Source organism: Anas acuta, chromosome 1 (genome assembly GCF_963932015.1).
Source record: "Anas acuta chromosome 1, bAnaAcu1.1, whole genome shotgun sequence".
NCBI lineage: Eukaryota > Metazoa > Chordata > Aves > Anseriformes > Anatidae > Anas > Anas acuta.
Genome location: NC_088979.1, coordinates 189,095,926 through 189,123,763, shown reverse-complemented (window position 1 = coordinate 189,123,763; position 27,838 = coordinate 189,095,926). Strand labels below are relative to the sequence as shown.

At 40.5% G+C, this 27,838-nt stretch overlaps 1 protein-coding gene across 3 annotated transcripts; it reads right to left on the bottom strand.

Moving 5' to 3' along the window:
• Nucleotides 1–241: 241 nt before the first annotated feature.
• ALG10 (ALG10 alpha-1,2-glucosyltransferase) lies at nt 242–27,831 on the bottom strand. Of its 3 annotated transcripts, XR_011092070.1 has the most exons (4): nt 27,596–27,831; nt 26,941–27,138; nt 22,845–24,367; nt 18,190–21,930 (listed from the first exon to the last, which is right to left on the bottom strand). XR_011092070.1 is itself a non-coding variant. In XM_068669721.1 (3 exons), exons 1-3 carry the CDS (start codon nt 27,758–27,760, stop codon nt 485–487), a joined length of 429 nt encoding a protein of 142 aa, XP_068525822.1. In that variant the 5' UTR covers nt 27,761–27,830; the 3' UTR covers nt 242–484. The 3 variants fall into 3 exon arrangements, 2 of the variants coding, with proteins under 2 accessions (XP_068525822.1, XP_068525821.1); XM_068669721.1 differs by lacking the exons at nt 18,190–21,930; nt 22,845–24,367 and adding an exon at nt 242–550 and having other exon boundaries at nt 27,596–27,830; XM_068669720.1 differs by having other exon boundaries at nt 18,190–24,367.
• Between the last annotated feature and the right edge of the window lie 7 nt (nt 27,832–27,838).

The following is a 27,838-nucleotide window of genomic DNA, read 5'->3' as shown; positions in this document are numbered from 1 at the left end:
TAGTTTATACAAAAGAAAAAGCAGCTCCATACATTCAAAGAAAAAACAGATTTTCTTACTATTTTTTGAGCACTGATCGTGTGCTCATCTCTGAAAACTTTATCTCCAAGCATCTTACCAGTGAAGGACTGTAATCAGATCCTGATCCGCTATATGAGAATTGAGTCACAGGGCTAAGCAGTAGTTAGACATCACCCTTAAAATGTGAATATTATTAATTTTAATATAAAGACTGCTATGCATCATTATTTCTTGCTTTCTGTGTTTATTGTTTAATATTCACCTTTTCTTCACAGCTAGTTTCTCTGATGCAATATTTTTGAACAGTAAATAACACTTCAAAATGTGTGCACATTTCTGAACTAAAATAAGAGAATGGTGTATTTGAACAGATTTCATTTTGCTTTAAATCTGAAGAATCCTTCAACATGGTCTTTTTCCAGGTCAGCCTGGGGTACGCCTTCTGTTCATTTTGGTTTATTAATTAGTCTCCTATGCTCTTCTGGAAATCAGGATACACAGTTGTCTGATTTTTGATGTAAGACAAAGCCTGAAAAAAAATGATATTTCCTTAGTTTGTTTCTCTTCATTTAAATTAAATGTAATTTAAATAGCATCTGAAATAAAGGTATGCAACTGGCTGGGTGTAGGTCGTGATTCATATGCCTTTCATAAACAGCAGGGAAATAATAGCTATTCTGACTGCTATTGCATATATTTTTGGCTTCAGAAACCCATCTACCATGTCAGTTAATAGTCACTATTTGAGCCAAAAATAACTGTCACTTTTTCATTTTTAATTACTGCATCTGTTATCCTATTTAATCTTGGCATAATAACACAATAGGACATTGCCAAAAATAACGCCACAAATTATTTCCAGGCTCACGAAGAAACCACCGGTGGATTTGCATAGCAAGAAGGCAGACCCACAGAAAGGGTTGCAGCGGTAAACACTGCTTTTTCGGGTGCAGAAATGTTCCTAGTGAACAACCAGGTGCTTCTCTAACTGAATATGCCTTGGTGGCATCTCCGATTTGTGGCACTCACCAGGGATGCTCTGGTCCATGAGAGGAGGTGGGATGGGAGCTGATGATGTGCCCAAGCAGTGCGTGGTACTAGAGCCACAGTGCTGTCCCCCTCCACTAACTAAAGTCATTAATGACACACATGGGATCGTACAGTCCTCTCCAGGCTCTCCAACAGGAATTGGTTCCATTTTTGGGAAGGGTTGTGCAAAAGGTCCCTTTAGATCATGCTGTGTTGAGTGGATGTGGAGATGGGCTAGAAAAGTGGGGGGAGACAGGTGATGCTGAGAGTCCAACCTGGCCCCTGGGACCGGTCACTAGTGGAGTCCCCCAGGGCTCAGTACTGGGGCCAGTTCTCTTTAATATCATTATTTGATTTAGTTGAATAATTTTAGCATAGGGCTAGGGTGGAGAGAGAATTCAAAACCAAAATGTGTGGTTAAGTGGGCTCCTCTGATTTCTCTACAAAGCTGCTATTGATGTTCTTTCTATTCAAGGAAAGTTTAGAAAACCTTTTCTTTTGGTCTCCAACGTATGAAGATGTAACAGTGTACATGTGAAGTGTAGTGGCTGTCTTCCCCGGCAAACTGAAATGTATTTTGACAAAGCAACTAGCAAGAACACTGTAAAATTTTCTAAGTATGGTTTAGGTTATCAATAGTTGCTGGGTCCTGCTTGGATAATTATTGTCATTTTAAATGAAAATATTCCTAGAATAATTTATGACACTTACGTTTTGTTTTCGTCTGCCTTGGGGGTTTTGGAAGTTAATAAAATCAACCTGCGTATCTCAGTAATTTTGTTTACAGAAAGCTAGTCTGTAAATTCAGATTTTTTGCTTAATATTGTAAGATTACTGTTTTCAATTGCTCCATTAGCCATTCTAAGCATTTTCTTTTTGCTGGAAACTTCAAATAAGTTAACAGATTTATCTGCACATATCAAGTATATAAGATACAGTGTTTATTTTCCCTCCTTTTAGGATAATAACGTCTGTGGGGAATGCTGGAAGCTGTTTTTTAAGATGTTGAAGAGCAGAAGCAGTGAGAGGGGAGAAAGCAAAGCATTGAGAACACAGAGAGAGAGAGAAAGAGACTGAGCTTTATTCAAATAATTGGCTCCCGGTGGCAAAAAAAAAAAAATCAGAACCCCATTGCTGACAATTTAGAGGTAAAAGCTTTGAGAGAGTTGTGCCTTCATTTAATCTCGATGTCAGTCCCTGCGTGCTGAAGCCAGCTGAATTACACAGCCATATCCTTCACACGAGCAGCACAGCTGTATCTTTTGCTGAGTAGTGAGCTGTAACAGGTTGATGTTGTGTTTGAATGGGCGGCTCTAAGGTGGCAACATCACAAGAAGATAAAACATTCGCTAGCAGCCAAGACTAGTAGGTCTGACCCAATTGTGCTTTTATAAATATTCTCCAGAAATTCTGGGCTTGATTTACAGTGATTTGAAAGCTGCGTTTTCTAGTCATCAAATGAAATTATCAGAAGGAAACTACTTCAGATAAATACATCACTTGAAGTGCTGATGAGTGCATTTCTGGCATTTAGGGAGCATTTCAATCAGCAATAACAACATACCCCTTTTGGGTATATTACAGGACAGATTATGAAACTCCTCCAGCATGCCATACCAAGAAGATAACTAATATAAACTGGATCATCTTTGGGGGTGCCAGCAATAATGTTATGGACTGGAGATCAACCACGAAAAACATATTCAGTAAATGCTAGAAACTGTGCTAGTCTCATGAGAGAGAATATCTTAGGAAAAAAAAAAAAAAAAAGGATGTATTATGGAAACAAGATGAAAATGATGTTCTTTTAAGTTAAAGTGATTGCCTGCTGCATTGTACAGTACATGACTGGAAATCCTTTTCATAAATTCATCCATTTTGATCAGACAGTGTTTCCAGACTTTGGAGAGCTGTATGTGTTTGACCTCATGGCTACACTTAATGGGATCACGGTGAGTGCACCCAAGCACCCGTGTGTATAAATGCCATACACATTGTCACTCCTGCTCCCCTGCTCTCCCGCTTCATCTTCATTCAGAATCCCATCCTCAACCAACATCATGTGAATGACACTGCAGTATGGACCTGTGCATACACAAACTTCTCCCAGTTTTCATTTCTAAGATTTTTTTTTCACCTACTTCAGGCTTTCAGAAAATCTTACAAAGCATTTCTCAGGTACTGCATCTTGTTCTTAGCAGTAAGGACAAGGTTTGACTAACCTGAGCAGTGTGGGGGTTAGTTCTGAGAGAAGCTCTGGAAGTCCAGCCTTAGCCCGAGGAGAGATGGTTTGCTCTGTCCTCCTGGGGCCAGGAGAAGATCAGCCTTTGCAGTTCAGCCAGAGCCCTCTTGGGGACTGGTGTCCCTTGTCATGCTGGCCATGGGGTCATCTGGTTCTGCAGAGCTGCTCCATGGACCTCGTCCTGGCCCTGTCGAGGGCTAGGGCAGTTGTGCAGTTCATTTAGCAAGCCAGGAGTTGCCCTCATTTCCTTTCTCGGGCTGGGTACCAGCACCCTACAGCATTGCTGGGATGGAGGCTGGTCTGAAATGGGGCCCTGGGCCCTGGGCAAGGCCCAGGGCAGGTGGGCAGGGACATGAGTGCCCTCGGGGCCCTGCCATAGCCAGAGGCCTGCCTGTCATCACGGGGTGATAAAAACAGGGCTATAGAAAACATGATCTTCTGCCTTTACCATGTAATAAGCAATACTTGCTCTTACTTTCAGGACATGGTAAATACAGAGAATTATGGAGCATTTTACCATGATGCTACCTGACTACCTCCGTGATTTTTTTCTCTAGGCGATCCCTTTTTAAGTTAATACATTTCACTGAGACATCTTCACAATTCTGTTCTTGCCTAAATCTGCTCTTTGTCGTGTCCCGCTGCTTCCTTTCTTCCTCCTTGGTTGGACTGTCTGAATCCATTACCCTAACAGCTCAAATCACAGGCTGCTTTGTAGCATCCGAGTTGAGAGCATTCCTGCTCACAGAGAAAAATCTTTGCTGGGCTTTATCCATCCCTGGAAGCTGTTATTCTTTTCTTCTTTGCTTGCCCGTCTATTGAAGAAGGATTTTTCATCTGTTGCTTTCCTAGAGCTACATAACGGTTACTAATCCTAATCCATTTCCTACATGGAAAAATGCAGGAAAGTAATAAGACTTTTAATGCTGCTTCTGAAGCCTTTGAGGGGTCATCAGAGAGCCCAGGCAGGTGGGTCCTGCTGCTAGAAGACATTTTTTCAATATTTTGGCAATGACTCCATAAGAAGCTAAAATTTAGAAAGTAAAAGCATTAATGAAAACCAGAGAAAGCAGGAGAATCTTGATGTAATGAAATCACTAGCAAATATTTTTCTTGGTAACATTTCACATATTTTGTCCAACATGAAATAAAATGAGGAGGTGATTTTAAAAAATACACACACACAAACAAAAACCAACTAACAGTCTGAGGAATAAGAAAGCAATGATTTTCTTTCCATAAAATGTTTAAAGAAATTCTTCTGTACTCAAAAGCTCAAAAGACTCTTAACATGCTAAATTTCTGTTGTAACCTTATCAAGGACCTACAGCATAAATGTTCTGATTACTTATAGGTTAGCATTTATTTTCTGGAAGCAAATTCAAACTTGCTGGGAAATTTTTCCATGAAATTGCAAAAAAGTTCCCCATATTACAAGGTACAACAGCACCAGTAAAAATCCATTTACTATTGCTGTTAATATAAAATAGTTGAAATGGTGGTGTTATGAGGTACAGGTGTAGCTAAGTTCTAACACAAAGAGAATTAAATCAGGTTTTAGAAGCAGCCAGGCTAGAGGGCCCATGCCTAGATGACTTCATTCAAGTCCCAAGACACGTCTTCCTGGTCATCTGGTCATCATATGTTTTAACAAAAGGATGCTGACAGAGTTTAGGTAAAGCAGAAAGAAATTAAAAGCAATAAAAGGAAAGGAGGCAAGGCAATACAAGACTTCCAATCAAAACATTGATCCCTGTCCATACAAGTGTATCAATATGAGTCAACTTTTTGATTTTTCAAGCCAGTGGGTCAAATCAAGTTAAATTATTCCATCTTGTTGCATGTTCCAGAACTGAATCCAAAGGTAATTTTAAGATTTTTTGGACAGATCCAGTGGACAGGTTTTCAATTTGTTTTAGCACAAGGCACTTGCTATAAAGCTTATTAAACTTTCGCATTCTGTACAAACTTGCTTAAAGCAACTCCTTTCTTCTACAGAAACATGTTTGTAGTCTCGGAAACAAAGGTCCATCGGTTTGTCTGAAAAGTACTTGCACAACCAACGTTCAGACAGTCTTGGAACTAGTACAGTGCAGGATATGACAACTTTGGAAGTCAGTTTTGAGTCACTAAGAGCCCCATGTGTCCTAACCACCTGTGACTCTTTGGGTAGAAAATTCACTGTAGGGAGCAGATTACAGGAACCAAAGTGACCATTTAGTTCTCAGCTATGCTACAAGGCAGCCAGATATTTGTACACATACACACCATGAGCAGCTACTCAGGAGAGCACACAGAGTGCAGCACACTCAGGTTTTGCAGGGTGAAGCACCTGCACTGCATTGGAAAGGTGAGGGGGCAGCATCTCCGTGTGCTCCGCAAGCTTTCTGCAACTTCAGGATGCTGTGCTCAGCTCCGAAAGTAAATTTTAGACAGATCTGGTAAACTTGAAACCTGTCAGTGACAGATGGCTTTCTTTCAGGACAAAAGAGCCAGCTCCCAGGACTCAAAGCCACCAGAGCAGTCTGGTCAAATACAGAGGGATGCTGTTAAAGCATTTGTGGTAGGACAAGCTCTTAGGAGGAGAGGCTAAGCAAGTACAAAGGGAATATGAAGGGGTGGAAGGAGTGTGTATTTCTGTCACACAAAGCACAGTTTGTCTCTTACAAAAGTCTTCAGTTATTTGCAATAAGAGATTAAACCTATGTTTAAGAAGTGATTTCTAAATTGATGGCTCTACGATCCTTCTCCTGCTGCACGTACATAAACAATACCGAGTACCAACATTAGCAGGAATAAGTTTGTTTCCCTGGTCTTCTCAGTAGAAGAAGATCTTCACTGGAATAGTAATGAATGTCCCATTAGCCTCTTCAGCCTTCTCTTCCCCCTGTTACCTTGAAATCTGATGTCCCCCTTCAATTTGTTTGTGTTTTACGGGACGACATGTAGCCTTTGACTCTAACCTGAAGAGATGCACTTCACTACAGATCAAAGGAAGGCTGGTTTCAGAGGGCTTATTTTAGATTTGCAACCACAGGCTTAACTAAGGCAAAGCAAGAGCAGGAGGCTATAGCCTGCCTTGTGGTGGGTATCTCATCCAGGGTGCTCAGCTGAGCGTGGAGATCAGGCATGAAGGCAGCTAGAAAATAGCAGATGTTCACCATGACCCAGACAGACTGGCTTAAAAATGACATATCCATATACTCAAACATGCATTCCTGAGGTCTGGAATTTGCTGTAGGCCACTTAGATATGGCTGACGAGGTTTCTGGCCAGAGCTGATCTCATTTCTCAGGTTTGCAGAAGAGGGAACCATTCCCAAATGCAGGCTGCCCCGCAAGATCTGTTTATTTTCTCTTTTCCATCCAAATCCTGCAGTAAAACACCACTTGTAACCTTTGTAATAATCCAGAAGCACAGTCACTGACTTGAGTGTCCTGGACTTCCCAAGGATGGTCTGCTCTTTCACTGGTGACCATGCTGGAGCCCACCAAGACCAGCTTTCCATCTCCTTCCATGGTTTGGGAGCCTCAGGACAGACAGCACGGAGCCCCTCTTATCTGTGCTCTACACTCACACAAGGTGTTAACTCATTTTCCTAAATGAGGGATAAATATGCGAGTGGGTGTTCTTTCTGACCTATTTCTCCTGTCAGTTTACTGTCTGTCACCATATTTTCAAGGCAGTGCCTGGGGTCGTGGCTGCGTTATCCCTGCTTGAGCCGACGGAGAGCGCGAGGCAGCCTTTGGAAATGCAGCAGCTCAAGTGCCAACATCAACACAGACTGATTTCATTAGGCTGCATAAGCTGTCTGATGCTATTTAAAGCTCTCTTCGGCAAGACCTATGGACAACGGGCATGCTTGTGAGGGGAGGTTTTTTAAAAATACACCAACTTTTTTTCACCTGGCAGCATACCCTGACTTGCCACCCAAGGAAAGCTCCTGCATCGCTCTCCAGCAAGGAACAAGGTGTCTGTCCCCACAGGGCAATGCCAACACCGTCCTCATAGTGCTCGGATGAAGGCCAGGAGGGACCCTGAGTCCTGGCAGAGCCTTTTGGCACATCTCCCCAAGTCCTTTTTCTTTCCCAGTCCAACCCTCACAGGGAGCACTGCTGGGGTGATGGGTCGCACCTCCTGCAGCCTAAGGGGCAACCAGGGTGCTCAGCAGCTGAATTCTCATTAGCAATGAACTAAAATGAAAGGCAAACCCCTCTCTCCTTTCTTATGGCCAAGATTAGGAAACTGAAATACAAATTTCAGGTCTCTGTGGTACAGCTTTCCACCTTACTCATGCATCTTCCTCAAAGCCGAGTCTATTTTTCTCCGTTTCATGCTGTTAAAAATAGCTCTGAGAATGTGGCTTTTAAGTGCTATAGAGATGATGACACGATACAATACAGGGCACTTTTTTCACTGTTTTGTAGCTGATTAAAATAGAAGATCGAAAGTGCTACTTACTATAATATTAATCTCCTACACAAAGACTATTTATCCCTCCTCCCCCAAAGTAAATTGCAGGCTTCGTTACTAAAATAGTGAATCAATTTGTAGACATGCCCGAGTCATTGATAACTTTGCAATCTTCTAACCCAGCTAGGATTATTTAGGGTATATTTTGGCTCCCAATTACCAGACAGCATTTATATATGAGTTCATATTCCTTGCAAGTCTTCGCTATTTTATATCAAGAATAGAATTATCCAAGCCCTCCTCTGGGATCCAGATGCCACGGGCAAATTCTTCATTATTTTGTAGAAGGTGTGCTCTGTAGAAAAAGAATGCCCCATCAAAGTTTTAGCATGCATTATAGTAAAGAGAAGTTATGGTTTTAAAGGAGAAATAAAAATGAAAATCCAATTATTTTTTAATTCTAGAATATGGAGTTTCTGGTTGCACTGTGATTGGTACTAGATTTATGGGTCAAGTAAGAATTTACAATAAAGTAGATAAATTAGAATTAGATACGTTTTGGGCCAGATACTGCAATATCCTGTGAACCCTTACAGGCTAGCAATCAACAAATTGATTGTGATGGATGCTGGTAACATTAACGGGGAAACGTTATGACTGTTGATCACCAAGTGTGTCATCATCAGCTTCAATTACAATAATTTGTCTCTAGTCAGGTAGATCAAAATCTGAGTGATTTTCACTATGAAAAATGCACATGCCTTCAACTAACTGTTAAAGACATCCTAATTAAATCCGCGTGGCTCAAATCAGACTACATTGTTTTGGTTTAAATCTCAGGGGATCAGAAGGCTCTTTCTCCCTGAGCTAAATCACAGCAGTTATTTATGAGAGACTGATGCACTGATATAGAGAACTACTTCTGATCCATTGCTAGGTCTAAAATATCAGAGGAAGAACTAAACACAAGGACAAAGGATGAAGTTAAATTTTCCTTTAAGATGAATGTCTTTTGGAAATTTTGGCTTTTTGGAAACTAGTTAAGTCATCAGCTATTACCTCTGCCTGGATTCTGACCACAAGAACATGACAGACTTATTTTCTTTGCATCTTGTTTAATTAACGTGCCTTCAGAGGAGCAGTGGCAGTGGCAGCACGGACCACCCCTGACACTCACTGAATTCCAATCAGCATCTTCTGTCCTCCTGCAGACAGCCTTTATTTGACAAGCTCTTTCTGGCTGACTAATGCGCCTTGGGTCATGCTCATGGTTAGCATAGATACTTGTAGAGCAGATATGACTTATTACAACATGTGCCACTTGTAATGAAAATCTCATACTCTCTAGGAGAGGGGAAAAAAAAAAAAAAAAAAAAAGAAACAAGCAACAGCTTTATCAAGGAATGTCTTTTGAGCTGTTATGTTTAGGCAACACCTAATTCCACGCATACCAGCATTTTATTTTCATTCAGACAAAAAATAATTACTTTTGGAAGCAGGATTGCTTTGTGTTAGAGAAATGCTGTTTTAAAATGCATTACGTTTCTAGAAATGCCAGGGATTAAAGAGAAATACAGCACCATTTGCAATGAACTGGAAAACTAACATGAAAGAGTCAGTGCTAAGGCCTTTGCTTTTTCCCTATTATCAGTGTTGTACAGTAATAGGTGAGGTGAAGAGCAAAAAATGCCAGTGTTTGAATCAGAAGCGCCCAGAGCTGTGGCTTTCATCAGTAGGTCACCTACTTGCTCTCAAGTTTTAAATCATCAGCAATTATTTTAAAGTTTCCATGAGGGAAAATTGTCCCAGATAATCACAGAACAGGAAAACTTTACATTTGCTAACACTGCACTGTACAGTTTTGTGTGTTTCTTGGACTCACTTTGACATCAGATTTATGTCATCACTGCACAGCTATTACAAGGACAATTGGAAGAGCATCCTCTTTCTCCTGGGCTCTTTAATACTAAGCTAAATAAAACCTTGAGCTGCACAGTAAGTCGTGCACCAAAGAGCATAAGCAGAGGCATGGCCACCTCTCCCCCCATCCAGCGACACCGATTGCCATGTCTCTGTGCTGCTTTTCAGGCAGAAACACGTGTGTTTGTGCTTTGCTGTGTGAGGGTATAAACCTGGCGTGCCCGGGATGCTCCCGACTGGCTGCCTGTGTGCGGTGGGGCTGATCTGCACGCAGGACTGAGTTCACTTGGAAATCCTACCCAAGTTTTTCAAATCCTCTAACACTATGTGAGCGAGACTTTCAGCTGGAGAAAGAGGATGTTCCTAGGAAAACAAAGGCATGTGCTCTGTCTCCGTATCCATCTGGACTCCTGCACAGCATCAAAACCTTCCAAAAACGTTTTATTTTCTCTCCTGTGCAATGATTTGTGAGGTGCACGGAGACAATAGGTAGCTACAGCCACCCACGGAGCAGGTGCAGGGGTAGCTCCAGCACCTCCATGGAGAAGATGTGTGCTTTTAACAGTGTGCAGCCAATGTGCTCTGAGAGCTGCACTTCAGGGGCTACTGCAGCATTTTTAGGCGATCACTGCAAGTCTGTGCCAGAGCTTATAACCACAGTGAGTTTTTAACAGGGAAAGATAGGGAAACAAGTGTTATAGGAAAGGAGGAGCGCAGGAGGGAGCAGATGTGCTTCTCCTCTCAGGCTGTCACCAGCAGCCCCAACAACATCTTGTTCAAACCACAGTGCTGCCAGTTTCCTAAGCAGCTAATGCTCCTTTTCCTTCCCTTTTTCTTGTAAATATTCAGGGGTTTATGAGTTCTCGTTACAGCTGTATCACCCCTGGTGTTTCTAATTGCTGCAACCCTGCAGCAGGTTGTTGTGGGTTGGGGCTGGGGCTGGGGCTGGGGCTCCTCCATTGGCTGCAGGATACTTGTCAGATGCTCTGACATTCACAGCAACAGCACCAACTTCATTACCTATCATTGCCTTTTGCACTCACGTTTTTCCTTGTTATACATCTGTTTGTCTCTTGGTGCAAGGACTCTCATCCCCGTGGTTATTTATATAGTACATTTTATACATACCTTCATTGCAGTGTTAGTAAGAATATTCATTGCCCATTTTTACTATCTTTTCAACAAGTCCAAATCCAAGCCTTGAAGGTGTTGTCCTTTTAGTAATGTCCATTAGGCATTTTTATGTATTTTTTAACTTTTTATAGTCATTCATTTAACAAACCTGACTTTAAGAAGTACTTTAACTTCTAACAGTCAAATCCTGATTTACTGTCTGCCATTACTACGACAGGCATGTCATCCTAATAAATACAAATTTCATTCTTGAAAGCCCTCATTCACCAGAGTATTTTCTAGCAATGTTATTTCTGAAAAGTAACGATCTGGTATAACTCTACTTCTCTGTTAAAAAAATAATAATAAAATAAAAATAAAAATAAAAATAAAAATAAAAATAAAAATAAAAATAAAAATAAAAATAAAAATAAAAATCCATGTTAGCTTTGTGTCTGATGTATCTGGAATTCCCACCAGAGGCTATATTCCTTTTCAGTAGCTTCATTTGCCTACAGATACGGCATAAAGCTTGACTGAACCTTTCCAGTCATGTCCTGCACCCGTTACCATTCCCAGCTGCTGCAAAGCCCTGTTATAAGCCCCAGTCATTTATGACCCCAGCCAGTGGCTTCTTTGCTGGTTTTGCCCCAGTTCCAGTAGCAGATTTTGCTATTCACCATTGCTTAGCTATGATGGCAGAAAATGCCAAAATAGATCAGAAGAAATAGCTACTATAAAAATGCCAAATGGGCAGTTTCCCCTGAACCAGGGCGAGGGGAGAGCAAGTTAAGCTTATAATGAGAAAAGCTAAAATCTGCGCTGGTGGGAGGTCAGCTCTCCAGGAAACACAGAAAGTATTGCAATGGGTGTGTGGACTTCTTGCACACCATCACAGCACCCCTGCTCACTCCTGTGAAGGACCTCTTCAGATGGCAGGAAATAACCTTATTAGAAGTTTGGAAACTCAAAGATCTGTTAACAGCCAACACTTCTTAACACCCTGGTTTCTCTTCATTTACCTTTTTTTTAAAAAAAAAAAAATTGTCCAGAAGCATTATTTTTATGTGTATGTATCATTAGCAAATTATTTTTTAAGGGGACCAACAAAGAGAAGGTTTTATGGGAGCAGCAGAGATTAGAGGATATTGACTCCTGCCGTCCAAGAGAAGAATAATACCAGTCTGTGCCTTGTGAGAGGAGCCAAAACATGAAGGTCAGCTTTTACAACCCCTCTATTTCCAAAGTCTCTTTTATCATTAGTGATAAAAGATAAGTCTTCAGTCTAATGTTTTTCCTTCAGTGAGGATTTTTTTTAATCCACAAAGAAAACTATACAATATATTTCCTTTAAAAAGCACTGGTTATAAGTCTTTGTTGGGTTATATGTATCCTAAACAGATTTTAAATATTGCAAATTAAAAATAAATAAAAAAGGAAAGAGAGAACAACACAGTTCTACCTAATTAACTCTTATCTTCACTTTATACTAAAACATTTTTTTGCCATAAGATAAAGGAAAAAATAAAAGGTAACACAAAATTGGAAAAAATATCCTTCTCCAGTAAGAGGAAAGACAACGAGACTAGTTTGCCACATATCACAGATGAAATACAAAAAGAAGAAAGCAACTAGAAATGAAAGAAAAAAAAGTCATTTCCAAATGCCACTTATCCTGTAACAGCAGCTGCACTCATGCATTTTGAAGAACATCAAACTATAATGGGCCACCGAGAGAATCTGTCTCACCAGAAAAAAATAAAAAAAAAAAAAAGTAAGATTTTCTAATCTTTTACAGGGATACATGTGCATGGAGAGCAATGAAAAGTGAATTTTATTCTATAGGCATATTTCTAGTGAAGAAATATCCTTTTGTGCATTATCTCATTCTGTCTCGACTACCTCCAGTGGGACACTGCACAGAACAAAAAGGAACACCACCGAGAAAGTGTTACAAGGTCGTCTGGCATACTTCAGTTTTCCATATCCATGCCACTTTTAACAAAACTACATTTAGTGAATCTCTGAGTCTGAGGAATTAAGAACACCTGACAGAAATTGTCCTTTCCTTTAATTTTGAGCCACAGGACTTCTGGAGCTTGAATCATAATAATTCAGTGCTTGTGACTGGCAGGTATCTATTTGTGTCTTTGAAGACAACTTCCAGCGGTGGTTTAGTGACACAGTTTACACTAGCTCCAGTCCGAGTTAAACCATTAGCAAGTTCTGAAAACATTGAAATGCAGCCTCTGGATCTTGGGTTGCTCAAGAGCTACACATCTCCAGGACGAGGAGATTGAGACACCACAGCACCTCAGATGAAGAAGCCTAAGGGCTTGGGCTAACAAGTTGCTGGCAATTTTGGGGCTGTCCATAACACTTGTTGAGGGTGGAGCAATGCAATCTGCGGAGCTCGGCCACTTTGTAGCTGCCATTTCAGGACAACGCGAAAGGGCTTTCAGCTCCTCCCAGCTAAAATGACACAATCATCTGGAGAGGCCCTACCACAGCTGTGAAAATCAAGACCAGCAAAGCCCCCCTCTGCAAATTTTGCTTCTGACAGCTAGGCAGGATCATCACACACTCCTTCTTTCCCCAGGCAAATCTTTTCCTATCAAGGTGCCATCCCACCACGCTGATGATAAGTACAGCCTACGTTCAGATTTCTTGAAGTTCTTGCCAGAAGGAGCTCTGGATTCTGTTTTTCAGTAGCAAAAATGATGGTAGGGGATGGCCTCAGGTTGCCAGGTGGTCAGTATGAAGTCAGAAAACTGCAGGTGGCCTGTGGCACGTGCTTATGTGAAGAAGAGAAAGTTGCACCAAAGGAAGAATGGTTGAGCAGCTGCAGGAGGTGTAGGGGCTAAGGTGTGGAGAGACAGGGCAAGAGATGGGGATCGCCAGAAGAGGGGGATTTAGGAATAAGAAAGAGAATTGAGGGCTTGAGAAATTCGCAGCGTGGAGGCCAGCAATGGAAGGCCTGGGGAGCTCTGCTTAAGGTGATAAAAAGTGCAGGGATTTGCTCAGTTGCTGAAGGCGGGTGTCAGGCAAAGATAGGCCTGAGGTGGGAAAAAGAGGGCTGGCCTATGATGGGAGGAATGGGTTCATCCTGCAGAGGGATGAAACTGGGTGCTGAGGGGGCAGGGTGGAGTGGGGTTGCCATTACCACAGAATATATTCCTGGCCCAAACTCTCTGCAGACACGTACACGATTATTTTCATCTTTCTTCTCTTCCATGGGACCACCAGGCACAGCCCTCACTTTATTCTCTTATTTGTTAACAAAATACAGAAGTCCTAATGACAGTTCAAATAAAAAGATCAGATTTGTTAAGGTATTTAGGTCCACATAAATGGTGATGAGCACCTGCACTATGAGGTCCTACTTTTTTAGATTCGATGCACATCTGTTTTCTACCTTATCAGAGCTGACGATAGAAAAACTGTTACAAAAAAAAAAAAAAAAAAAAAAAAAAACCAACTTATTTCCCTATATATTATCTGATTGTTTTAAATATTAAATGGTACCTTGCATAAAAAAGCAGTCACTGCTGTGAGTTTTACTTTTTTTTGTATCATTACGTATTTTACTAACTACACCAAATCCAAAAATCTTCCAAGGTCTTCATGACTGCTTTTTCAGTTTGTAAGACTGAGAGTATGTGGCTGAAGTGTTTGAAGAAGGCATTATTATTTCTTTAGTGTGCAAGTTCCTGTTGATTTAGATCCTCCAGATAGTGTCCTTGGAGAATGCGGTATTGAAATGAAAATGGATCCATCTCATGAAGTTGTACTTACAACAATTTCAATTAACTTAGTGTGTGAGTAATGGAAAAGAGAGTTAGATTGTAATTATCTTCCTCAACTCTGCCTCAGAAGTATATGTTCAAAGCACCCAAAAAAAATTGTCAATATCCATACACTTTCAGAGTAACATTAAAGGTTAAATCTGATTCCCAATTATTCTGCTTACTTTATGTTAGATTTAATGAGAAAATAAAGTATTGAATGTAGGCTGTCAACAAGTGCCGCTGCCTGCGTTTTGATTACAGCGTATAGGTCCGTTCCTAACTCTGGCATTAACATTGCAGCAGCACTGCAAAGGCAGCAGGGATCTTTCTCAATGTTCCTTGCAACTTTGAATAACTACCTCGGTGTCATGTAATTAAACATCTTACCACAGATGCTGATGCTACAGACTGCAAGTTCCTAGCTGTTAAAAATGTGTGCAGAACCACTCGCTCATTTATGTATACTCTCCTTTACCTTTACTTTAGTTAAAAAGACCCCCAAATCAGGTGTTCATCTAAGAGCTAATAAAGCCAAATACTGCAAAAAGGATCCTGCAAAAAGAAAAAACAAAAAGGGCTGAAGAACATTTACCCTGAGATCCATCACAGCAAAAACTACCAGAAATCTTTTAGTGCTGCTTACAGAAAGAAAGGTGTTGACTACCAGCTGATTTTGACATGCTATTTTTTTCCCCAAGTAACTGCAGACTATCAAGATTTTATAGCTGACTTTAAAGCTTTTTCTTGTTTGTTTGCTTACTCTCTGGCAAAATGATGGGCAAGAAAATTCAAGAGCATCAAGTCCTCTATTATGTATGACTTAAATAGCAAGTTGGAATCTTTGCAAGTGTTTAACATCTTTGACTCAGATTCAGTCACAAACAACTTACGTTAACTGATCTGTACCATAATTGTATGCCAAGGTTTATAGAAGCCTTAATTGCTGGCAAGATTGACATTTATTTTACAGAAAGGCTCCCTATTCACAAAGTTTTAATTATAAAGCTAGGATTTGAAAACGCAAGAGGAATGTGCCCACGAGTTTTGGTGGCAGAGTTAATTTGGTTTTAGAAATCAAAGGTTTCTTGCCAAGTTAAAATGAATAAAACAAAGCCATAAACCCTCAAGTGGACTGGCTTCATGGTTAGAGAGTAGTTAGAGCCCCATCAGGGCAATTGCAATTTGACTTAATCAAGCTAAGGAAAAGGAAAGGTGGTCTTCCAGAGCCACCCCATCATCTGGATACCTCTACTTCAAACCAGACAGGAAACAAAAAATGATGTGCTCAAATTCCACAAAGAAATCATATCTTGAGGCAAATATAAGAAGCTTCTCAATACAACAGCAAGCTACTCAAGGTACCTCTGGCTCTACAGACCAAGACAGCAGACAGCCTACCCAATTTACCTCCCTAAGCATTTAAGGAGTTCTAGGGGAAGGAAATCAGCCAAATCATTAGCTGCTTATCCAAACCTCACATGCTGTTGCCCTTTCTCTAGCCACAGCAAAGCAGTTGTTATGGGACTTGTTAGCAAGTCTATGTTGTATTTTCTGGTATTTTTCCATTACCGTGACCTTAGAAGTCCAAAAGCAATGCTTCACCTACAAGATAATCAGCACGCTGTTCAAACTAAGGGTATCCATACAAGGTGCCATGGAGCTTGCCTTGCCTAAGTAGAGCAAGCTGGATGTATGCCTAGGTTGATGATACTGCTTCTATACAAAACAGAACAAAACAAAACAAAACCAAGAAAAAAAAAAATGAAGAAAAAAAGAAGAGGTCAAAAGTGTTGTTCTGACATCAATTCTGGTGACCAAATTTGTTCACATGTTGGGAAGAAAAACAAAACAAAACAAAACACAAAGCCAGAGGAAGAACTATCTGGAAGGAAAGAGTCCTCATGGTTTTGTGGGTCAGTAGGTTAAGATATTGGTGGGTTGTGATCTGCATGTAGCAGCATAAATGGAAGCGACATTGTGCATATCCAGAGGTACAAGAGGAAAATGGGGAGATCTGTCTGCACACAGATGTAGCATAAAGCCAATAACCAGAGGAAAAAAGCTTTTTTTTTTTTTCTAGTAAAAGTTATTATATCTTTGAAAAAGCTTGTCAAAGGGCATAGCGAATTCATCACTACTTGATGGCATTAAATAGAGTGTGTTTTCAGAAGATGTGCTCCATTTCAGCCACAAGATATTAAACTCTACAGGACTCATAATTTGGAAGCTAATTCCCTCTCAGTGGAAGTTGCTGGATGAAGTTCGATGGCCTACTGCCATGCATCAGCTGGATTGGGTCATTACAACGCTGCCTCCTCCACCGCCCCCTCCAAAATTTAAGCAGTGTATATTGTACAAGCAGCAATGGAGGGAGGTGGGAAATTAATAGTATTTATCTTGGAGGCAAACTTAAAGCTCCCTCCAGACATCAGAGAGCCCCAAAATCCCAAACATTATTTCTTCTTAATTCTTTAGGAAAGTGCAAGTTTTTCTTTTGGCTTTTAAGCAATGAGCTATCACTCTTTCCCGTTTCAGAAAAGAATGCAGAAAATGTTTCCATCTTAGCGATAATTAACTGAACAAAACTCACTGTTGTTGGAGCAAATCTGTACCAGTATATTTTTAGCACAGACACATCCAACTCCATGCTGATTATAGTAATAATCAGCAAATAAATTCCTTTTCCTCTGACAGGCTGCTGGTTCTTCTGTAGGAAGGGAACTGGACAGGGCAAGTTATTCCCCAAAATTTCTTGAGACTTTAAAAACAAGCTAACATTTCACACTGAGCTGAAAGTTTCCACGTTTAGCCAGCAAAGTGGTTATTGGGGAAATCAGCTCAAACCTTGGTCCTTCTGGCCTAAATGCTGGCTGTGGGGGCCTCCCCAGCTCACAATACACTGCCAAAACACTGGAAAGAAGGTCTCAGCAGCAGGTAGCTTTGGCAAGACACCTGGCAGATGAATTCCCACCTTCACAGCTATCTCAGTTGACCACTGCCATAAAATCATCTTGGTAATGAGAAGCATACGATGTTTTTTTAACAGTGCACAAGTGCACAGAGTAAGGAATCCTACCTGAAACAAAGAAAATGTTAGGTAAAAAGCAGCCAGGCTGCTCCTGGCCAGCCCTACCGTTCTGAAGTGCCTCCTCCCACCCAGCACCAATGCTGTGGCATTTGCTCAGCACTGACCCAGAGGGCAAAATGCTCTCTCTGAAATCAGTAATATTCCTGGGCGTCTCTCCTTTGTTCTTTTCGAGCTTGTCATTTAGATTCCAATTCAACCAGGCAGTGTTTTGTTTGAGATTCGACGGGAACCCAGGAAAATGCAGCACGAGTTACGTGTCTGAAATGTGCAGGTCTGAAGCAGTGCCCTAAAATTAGAGACTCTTGTCAGCGATAATCACCATAAACATTCCTTTTGCGCTGTGCAGGCACAAGATTATTTCTATGACAATACTTCTAGGACAGTTGATACGAAAACATGGAAACGTAATCTCGTTAGAGAAGATCTGAAGGTAGCTAAGGACACAAACTTCTGCAGTTACAGCTTTGAGAAGATATAGTGCTACCACTAATACCAATTCATACTGATTCCAGTCAAATGCACTGTGTATTAATTTACATCTGCGTAGATCCAGGAAATAAAGCACACGCAAAGACTGTTTTCAAAGTGTTTATTTTTTTAAGATATGACGATTTTTGCTTTATAAATACAGCAGAGTATCTGGACAACAAATGATCTGAAAACAACAGCAACCCCTTCCCCACTACTGACACAGGGGTGCAATTCAAGTAGGCTCATATTTCTTGAAAACCTTAAAGTTATAGATCCACACCTAAGTACCAGAAACATCGTTTGATAAACCAATTAATTGCCAGGTTTACCAAGACCGTTCTACCAGTGATCAGGCCAGCTCCAGCAACAGGCAGCCTCTCCTTCATGTGGAGAAGACATTTTCCCTCGGGCATGGCAAACCCCTCTCCCACACCACCACACGCTTAACCAAGCTACAGAGCACCGCTCAGTGCAGCAGTGCCCCAGAGCATCCCATCCATGTCTGCTGCTGGTAGTGTTGCAACAGCAATCGGCTGTAGCAATCCTTTCCCTTTTGCTTCCTGCTCCTGAAATTCCAACTTTCCCCAGAGCTAAGGAACAGCATGAGGTCCTGAGCACACTCTGAGATTAAGCACAAAGCCCAGTGACAAAAACTCACAAATTAAGGACATTTTAGCTACAGGTTGCCAGCTAGGTTAGCATTTCTGTCTCATGGACAGATTTCTTTTGTCTGCAAAACGATGTTTGCTAGTAAAAACCAGTTCTCTGGATTCATCTAAAGCATACTTTTAAGAGTCTTGTGGTTTTTTTTTTCCTATAAAAGACATCTCAGCTGACAAACAAATGTCACTGACTCAAAAATAAAAGGTGTATACAACCCAACAAGAAAAGCAAAGCTTTTTTAAGGAAAGAAAACAAAAAAACAGGGCAGTGAATAGAAACACAGAATTTGAGGTAATTGGAAGCAGTTATTTTCATGGACTCTGGCTACAGACTTTTTCATTACACAAAAAGCAGATGATGCATATAAAATGCTGCGTGTCAACTACTACAGGGCTAACAGACATTTGAACATTTGTATTTCGTATGTGCATCATCTAACAAAAAGAGCGAATATTTCAGAAAATCACCATGTGTCAGTCTCATAAGTATAATTACTTTGCCTTCCTCAGTTTGTCCTCCAATGTATTTTTCTTATTTTAAATGGCAATTAATGGACCATATGAAGGAAATAACAGTCTGTGAAAGTCGGTAATAAAACAGCAGAAGGAAACCTAACTTTCTAAGCAAGTGTAGTGTTTAAAATATTGACATCATGTCAAGAATAAGCTTTCAAATTTCATTTTTGTTATCTAAGACCTGATGTGAAAACTTGATAAACAAATAAAAATATCAAATAAAAATATCAAATACATTTTAAAGATGAGCAAAACCAGTGCTTCTTCTAAAACTTATCATACACTCTAAATTGATAATTAAAAACATGAACATTTTAGCTAAACCAGTTACTGAAAAAAGCACTCAGCCATGACAGAACTCGAAGTTTTCTAATTCTCAGGAAATAGCCAAGCTAAGAAACCTGATGCTGTGATTTCCAGCAGCATTACATTAAGCAGTTGGTCACCCCAACAGGATGGCACAAGGCTGCCACCTTGCGAAAAAATGCAAACCAGCATTCAGGGAGCAAAAATCAACAGTCTGCCTCTAGACTATGGAAGACTTTCCTACAGTATTTTAACAGAAGTAGTCCTTTTGGTTTACCTACTCACAATCAAAGGAATAGGTAAAAAAAAAAAAAAATCTTTCAGCATGCACATATTGCTTTTGGTGTAAAATTCATACTAATTTTGAACACAAACATGTTGTCAAAGGACTTTAGAGGAACAAAACCAATGCAGAATACTCACAAATAACAGAAATACAGATTACTGTTTACAAACAATCTACCTACCTTCCCAAATAACCACCTATATGTAACTTCAAAAGTTTTCCATTACTTTTCTTGTGTTTTTCACCTCAAAACAATTCAGCCACACTGCAGCTGTTCAGTTCTCTGCTTGGGTTCTTCTGAGAATGATTGAAAAATCACCTTCTTTCTGTCTCAGGAAAACAACCTGAGCCTTTATTTTTCAATGGCAGTTATAAAATTGTTAGCAGCATTTTCTTTTAATCTCAGACATTACATTTCAACAAATTACTGCAGCTTTTTTCTCTAAATGGATAGCTGATTAATAAAATTTACAGTGATAATTGTTTTAATGCTGTTGGAAGTAATTTCATTGCCAATTTACACCAGCGCAGGAATTAACCAGAAGTAATTCCTCCTGAAGCTAGAAGACCATGGCAACAAAACCAGGATAAACACAGCTCTTTCTGCATGTCTCTACACTGAATAGGTCATGCATTACAAACAGCCACAATGGAAATATTGCAGAAACAAAATACTAAGATGAATTTTCCAAGAGATGCTCCAAGATTATCCAAGTATGTTAAACAAATTCTTATATCTAGATTTAAAAACTGCCACTGCTACTGATACTTCTGAAATGTCTAGGAAACACTTTCTTTGTGATTAATCATAATGTAATTACAACCATTTTGATTTATGAAACTGAATCAGTCTAATATAGAATGTTACCTGTAAAGTCCCCCTGGCTCATCAGCAAAAGTGAAAATACAGCTTTACTCCAAAAACAAATTTCTTCTTTCATGTTTTAATAATTCATGGATTTTCCTATTTCTTATTATAACTTGTAACTTATTTCAACTCAGCCTAACTTCACAAAAAAACATTGAGAAGAATTGTACAGTTACATTAAAATATACAAGTACATTGATGAATCCCATTATAAAATATTATGCTGTCTTACAACGTTCTTAAAAAACAAACTAATAAAACAGCTCACAGAAACCTCTCTCTATATAATTTTTCCAGTATCTTTTAACATGGTCATTAGTCATTATCATGGTCATTTGTGGGTCTTTTGCATTCACTTTTCTTTATGAAATAAATGTTTAGTTGCATTAAATAGTATTTATCTAAACTAATTTCTTTTCACAGGAAACATGGCTGCTATCTCAGTTGAGGGTAAGTTTGAAGCATAAGCACTCTCATCATTAACAGTGTTGATTAAAGGCATTCAAATACCAACATGGATAGACATCATGGACAAAATAAAACAGCCGTGCCCTATAGAAGTACGGGAATGTTTTCATTTTGTCGAGGAAATGAACAACAGCTCCTCTATATAAGCCAAAAAAATCAAAGAGATCTTGAAGACAGGTCAAAGTAGTGTCCAGGGCCCCATCACTTCCCACATTACCCTTCCAACTCATTCAGTACCACAAGTTGAGGACACAAATGCAGTTGCACTGAAACATGCATATATGCTCTTTACCTTGTTTACATTTTTGTAATGTTATAGAAAAACAAAACTGGATGCAGAAGGCATGCAAGACTTCCCCCCAAACCCATCATAATAAAATCACTGCACAGCATCCTGGCTTCTGCAAGAACCATGCTGGATGCTTGAAAAGCAAACCAATTCAGGCTTCTCTCGGCCTGTCAGCTTGATATAAAGCCAAACAGGGAGTGATGGAAAATTGCTTTCCCTATTGTACGCACGTTGTCAGCAAATTACCATACTGGCAACAGGGCAAAAAGAAAGCAGTGACCTGGCAAACATTTCAAATGCAATATAAATAAACCTACTCATTGAGTAGCTTTAAGGTTTCCTTAGAAGAAACAGGGTCGCAAAGACAGTGGACAGGAGAATCCGAGCCAAACACGCTCTTCATGGTGTTAGTACAGAGAAGGGCTCAGAGCCAGAACATTGATCTGTATACTATAAAGAAAACACAAAATAACAGCACTGCTGTGAGTACTGACCTTTCGAAGCGCAATTCCATTTCAGAGTGACTGGAGTGGCAATAAGATAATATGTTTGCATAGATGTGACTGCAGTATTTTCATTACAGGGCAAGAAAGACCTTAGAGATGTTAAACAGCATGTGAAGCTTTGCATCTCCCCAGCACGTAATTTAGTTATATTTATAAAACCGTTCAACTGTTAACTTGAGGTGATCAAATATTTTTTAGTCTAATTAAAGACATTTACTGACAGGAACCATTACAGTACTCAAACTTCTTTTATTCTGAAGATAATGTGCTAGATGCTTTAAAAAAATCACACACATTGTATTTTACCTTTGTAAAACAAAATATATACTCCCTTGTTCCATTAGATTTGCACATATAAGAAAAACATTTAAAAGAACAATTCAGTAATGCCATTAGTGCTTATTTAAGATTGCACGGCAAAGATCTTAGAAACACCGAGTTCAACTTGGGAGTGTACTCATATCCTACACTTCAATACAAATGTGCAAGCACAGAACTTCAGGACATAAAAGCCTTATTATTTGGAAGGGTATTCATTATACCGCATTCCACTGTGTAACGACACATTTCAGTCTGACACACGTAAATTGCTCCCCTTCTAATAGGCCACATTATCAACTGCAATTTATCTTTTGTTGTACAATAACATTTATTCCCCCAACGAAGGTAGATGCATACAGCTTCCACTGTATTTTCTAAATATCAGTTTGAAGTAAAATTTTCCAAATGTCCTAATCATTAAAGAGCCTACATTCTGTTTGCAAAACTAATGTAAGCGTTTATTGACAAAAAAACTCATGAAAATTCAGTGGGACGTAGGTGTTTTTGCAAACATTATACTTTAGCAGTGTTTCATACCTTGACCTTTAGCAGCCGTAGATGGAAGCGGCCCGTTCCAGTGAGTAAACATGCACCCAGAAGTAACAAGGAGGTTAAACACTTAGGTACTCTGTTTTAAAGAGAAGCCTCTGAAACATCAACTGTCATATCTTCAAGTACATTAGAGAATATATTATAATGCGAAATGACTGTAAACATCCCCCATATTTCACATTAATTACTGGAAAGTGTTCTCAAATTTCCTCTCCTACTGAATTTGTTAATTCCAGGAGCTCAGAAATTCAATATTTATAATACCTTCACTTTACGAGATACCAGACCTCACATTCAGTTCCAAGAACATAAGCAACTTCCTTCCTTCCCCAATCCCCACTGGGGCAAAAATGTTCATACATAATGCAAAACACAGTACTTCATTCCAGAGTGCACAGCCTTGAAATGGTACTGGCTTTTCCTCAAGGTATGAAGGTTAAAAAAAAAAAAAGTCACCACATAAACCTCTGGACTTCCACGCTATTTGGCCATTGAAATGTTTTGTTTAGAAAAAGAAAAAAAGCTACCACGTTCACAGCAATATAAAAAGCCAACTCAAGGAGTTGTCTGGAAAGAGAGGGAAATGGAATATTCAGCCTGTATATTAAGAATGGCAAAATAAAGTAACGAAATTCTAGCAGCTTTTGAGGAACGGTGACTGCTAATAAGCACACAAAATACATTAAGGTCCAGAATATCGGTTTTGTTTTTAGGGTATCAAAAAAACTCCAGCCAGCAAATATATAGGCTGGAATTAATGCATATTTAACAAGTTCGTGCCTTTGGAAGATTTTTCTCCAGACATAGAATGTGTAATGTCTGTTATCTGCTAGTAAATACTTATGAACGTAGGTAAATTTCCAAACCAGGAATAAAGAGATGATGGTGATTAAGCCGTACTGCACGGGGTGTTTCCGCAACGACAGCAGGAATTTGCTGATTTTAGTAGGGGTCAGTAAGTGAGGGAAGGAAAAAAAGACAGTAAAGGACAGAAAATAGAACAGCTGAGGAAAGTGCAAACAGGCTTCATGGCTACTTCTGTCACCAACAACTATCCCACCATTGACGAAGACAAAAACAAAGAACGCAGTGACTAATACTATATATGGCCAAGTCAAAGCAACAAGCATAACTAAGTTTTTAGGTGATGTAAGATATTCCATAAGAAACTTCAATACTCTGATCAGATCTGGAAACGATCCTTTCATGGCAGAGACCTTTTCATCTTTCTTTTTCAGTAACTCTGTCTTCCAGGCTTCATTCAGCTTCTCTGCAACAACATTTCCAGCACAAAAAACTGTCCATACAATATTGGTCTGGCGAAACATGAAGCCACAAAATCCGAGCAGAGCTGAAGCTTTATGGTTACCATAAAGGCACATTAAATATGCAAAGAGAGTAAAAAATACTGATCCCGGGTCCGTATAATAAAGGAATGTAAAAAAATAAAGGGTGGGAAATATTGCAAGAGTCAATGAAGACAAAATTCTCTGGAAACCAGACACAGCCTAGAGAAAAAGCAGAAAAATGTGATTAGTAACATCCAATAAATTTATATATTATTTGTGAGAATTCAATTACCACAATATAGCATCTCTAATGCTCTTTGATTCCATTGCTGCATGAGCACACACGCTACAGTTTTGTTAAGCTCCTGCTATGTTAATATAGAGTGCTGGATGATACAATGGTAGAAGACAAACGAGAACATGGCACGTTATTGCTGGTGAGATAAAATATGGCGAAGAAAATGCACCAACTCCTTTCATAAGTCAAGTGTTCACATATTTGTGGTATCAAAATTATTATGAGAGTGTAACTGCTCCCATACCTAGGATAAAAGAACTAAAATAGCCAAAATAAAGAGGGAAAAAAGAAAAAATCAGTTCTTCACCAGGTTCTGTTTGTGAGACAGCAGAACACATCATTCTGTGCTTTTACTATTGCATCTTTTGAGGCCAGCACACAAAAGAAGTCAGTTCAAGTTTCTAATCTTTGGTGCAGCTTTTGTTTCTTATTTTCATTATAATCCACAAATTTAAAAAAAAAAAGAAACTTTAAAGAAGGTAGGAGATCATACAGTTAAAAACTTCTCCCAAGTACGCCACTCACTACATGACATGATGCAACTCACAGTGTTAAAAAATGCTGCGTGTTCCTGAAGGGTGTAGTCTGAGATGAAACAGACGGTCACCACCATACAGAAAGGAGAATACAGAAAACGCTCAGAGCTCAAAGAAGTTGCAAGAACACAAGCACATTTTCTCGCACTTATACTACTATCAAGAAACTTTTTGTTTGCTTATATTTACATTCCCACTTCCAAACATAAACTTCTTTGTACCAAAAAAAGAAACAATTTATTGAATTTGACCTAATTCTGTGTCTTATCCTGTGCTTAAACATGAAGAGTCCTGTTGGATAACACATCAGATGAAGTTTTCTTTACAGTAGCGGAATCCTTGAATTAACAGAGAGCAAGAAAAAATGTTCTTACGGTTAAAAGAGAAACAAAAGAACTTTCATTAAGGCAAAAGGTTTTGAATAGGCCATTAACCACTGTAACAATTTACCTACGAGAGTGGTAGATACTCCATCATTTTAAAAATACAATAGTCTTGTATCCAAGTTGGAATATTATGTTCTGGATGGGTGGATAGCTACACAGGTAAAAAACTGGCTGGATCAGTGTACCCAAAGATTACAAGAATATTGCAGAGATCTATACTAGGACCTGTCCTGTTTAAAATTAACATTTGTCAACGATCTGAAACAACAAAGTACAACTTCATCACGTTTGCAGACGATGCTGACCTGTGGGGACTTGGGCAGTATGGTCAAGGGAAGGGCTGCCACCCAGAGTGACCTGCACAGGCCAGAGGAAGGGTGCAACAGAAATCTTATGAAATTCAACAAGGGCCGATAGCAAATGCCAATATCTGGGAAAGCAAACCCCCTACAATGATACAACCTGAGCATGGAGTAGCTGAGGATCTTTGGAAATTGACCTGGGGTTCTCAGCAGGCAGCAAGGTGAACATGAGCTAGCAGGATGCACTGGCAGCAAAGGAACAGCAAGAACCTCTTGAGCTGCTTTAACAATAGGGTAGCAGCAGATCAAGGGAAGTGACTATCCCTTTTTACTCCATATTTGTCAAGCTGCATTTAGCATACCGTGTCCAGTTTTGTGCTCCATGATACAAAAAAGCTGTGACTAAACTGGAACAAGTTTAGGGCTACCTGCAAGCAAAGGGCTACCAGGAGAGACAAGGGCTGAAGCACCTGGCCTAGGAGTAGAGGCTGAGAGGGCTGGCCTTGTTCAGCCTGGAGAACAGATGGATTTGGGGTGTCTGAACAGCAGCCTACCAGTACCTATTGGGAGTTAAGGTAAAGCGAGGTAAATGGAGCCAGGATTCTCAAATGGTGCATGGTGGGAGAACAAGAGACAACGGGTATAAATTGAAATGAGAGGTTCAGACTGGATGTAAATAAATAAATAAATAAAAATGAACCCCCCACACACACTCCTTTTCTACCATGGGGACAGTCAGGCAGTGGAACAGTTTGCCCAGTGCAGTTGTGCAGTCATTCTCCATCCTTGGAGATTTTTCCAGTCCCCACCCTGAGCAACCTGGTCTGATCTCAGGGCTTGCCTGCTTTGTGCTAGAGACCTCATGAGATCCCTTCTAACCTGGATTATTCTCCAGTTCTAAATATTGACATCAAATGTGGTGTATCTCTAAAGAACACATTTTGGTTCACATACAGCTTACAGGGCTGCATTCAGGATTCAGTGGTTAAAAGTTTTGTGGAGAATCTTAACCAACTAGATGAGTTAGTATCTAATAATTTTATATGTGTATTTCAATGGGACTACTTACAGTAACGTGTAACGCTAGTTTTAGAGGATCACACCCTGACAGAAGAAGAAATACGTTTTTAAAAGAAAAGGAATGACCAAAGTGGTAGGAGTACCTGCAGGTATTTAAAACTGACAGTAGCTCATATACCTAGTGAAGTAAACACACAGAGTCAAGAAGTTGTTTGTACTAGTGCATAAAATAACCCAACTTTGACCGTACCTTATTTTTCTGGTGGATCTTTAGGAGCAGTAAATAGAGCAGGTAGAAGTTGCCAGCGCTGAAGAGGAGGTTGATAAAGCGGAGCATTCCCGTGGAGCACACGATGGGGCCCGTCCACCCGAAGAGCCACGCTGCGGGTTTCACCACCCCGACCGACAGCAGGTACAGACCCGGCAGGGTCGTGATCATGGGGTCCCACTGGAGAACGGGGACAAGGAGAGAGGGGAGTCAAAGGTGTGTGACAGAGACCTGAGACGTGCAGCAGGGTTAGGATGTGCAATGCCAACCCCTGCTCTGTTTCATCGTGTGGGTCAGGGTGTTATTACGGTTGGACAGCCCTCCCAGACCACCTGGTCCAACAACCCCCTGCCACCAGTGCCACCACTAACCCATGTCCCCAAGCACCACGTCCAACCTCTCCTTGAACACCCCCAGGGACGGTGACCCCACCACCTCCCTGGGCAACCCGTCCCGATGTCTGAGCACTGTTTCTGAGCACAAAATGCCGTTTTGTTGGACTTGAGGCGTTCTTAGCCCGAGATCTCCTTCTGGGTTGACCTCGCGTCCCACCGCCCTCCCTCGCCCCACCCGCGGCAACAACCGGGCAGGGGTCGAGGAGCAGCCGAGCCCGGGGGAGAGGAGGGAGCCGGGGCACCTGCAGGAAGCTGCCATGGCAGTAAGCTTGTGCCTGGGGGACGTGGAAGACCTCGTCCATGTAGGGCTCCCGCAGGCGGCGGTTGAACGCCGCGAAGAGCAGGGAGGAGACGAGGAAGGCGCCGCTCATGGCGGCGGAGAAGCCGTACGCCTCCACGCCCTCCATGCTGCCGGCCGGGGAGGGCAGGACGGACAGGGGGAAGGAAGAATGGATGGAGGAAGAGGAGGAGGAAGAGGAGGAAGA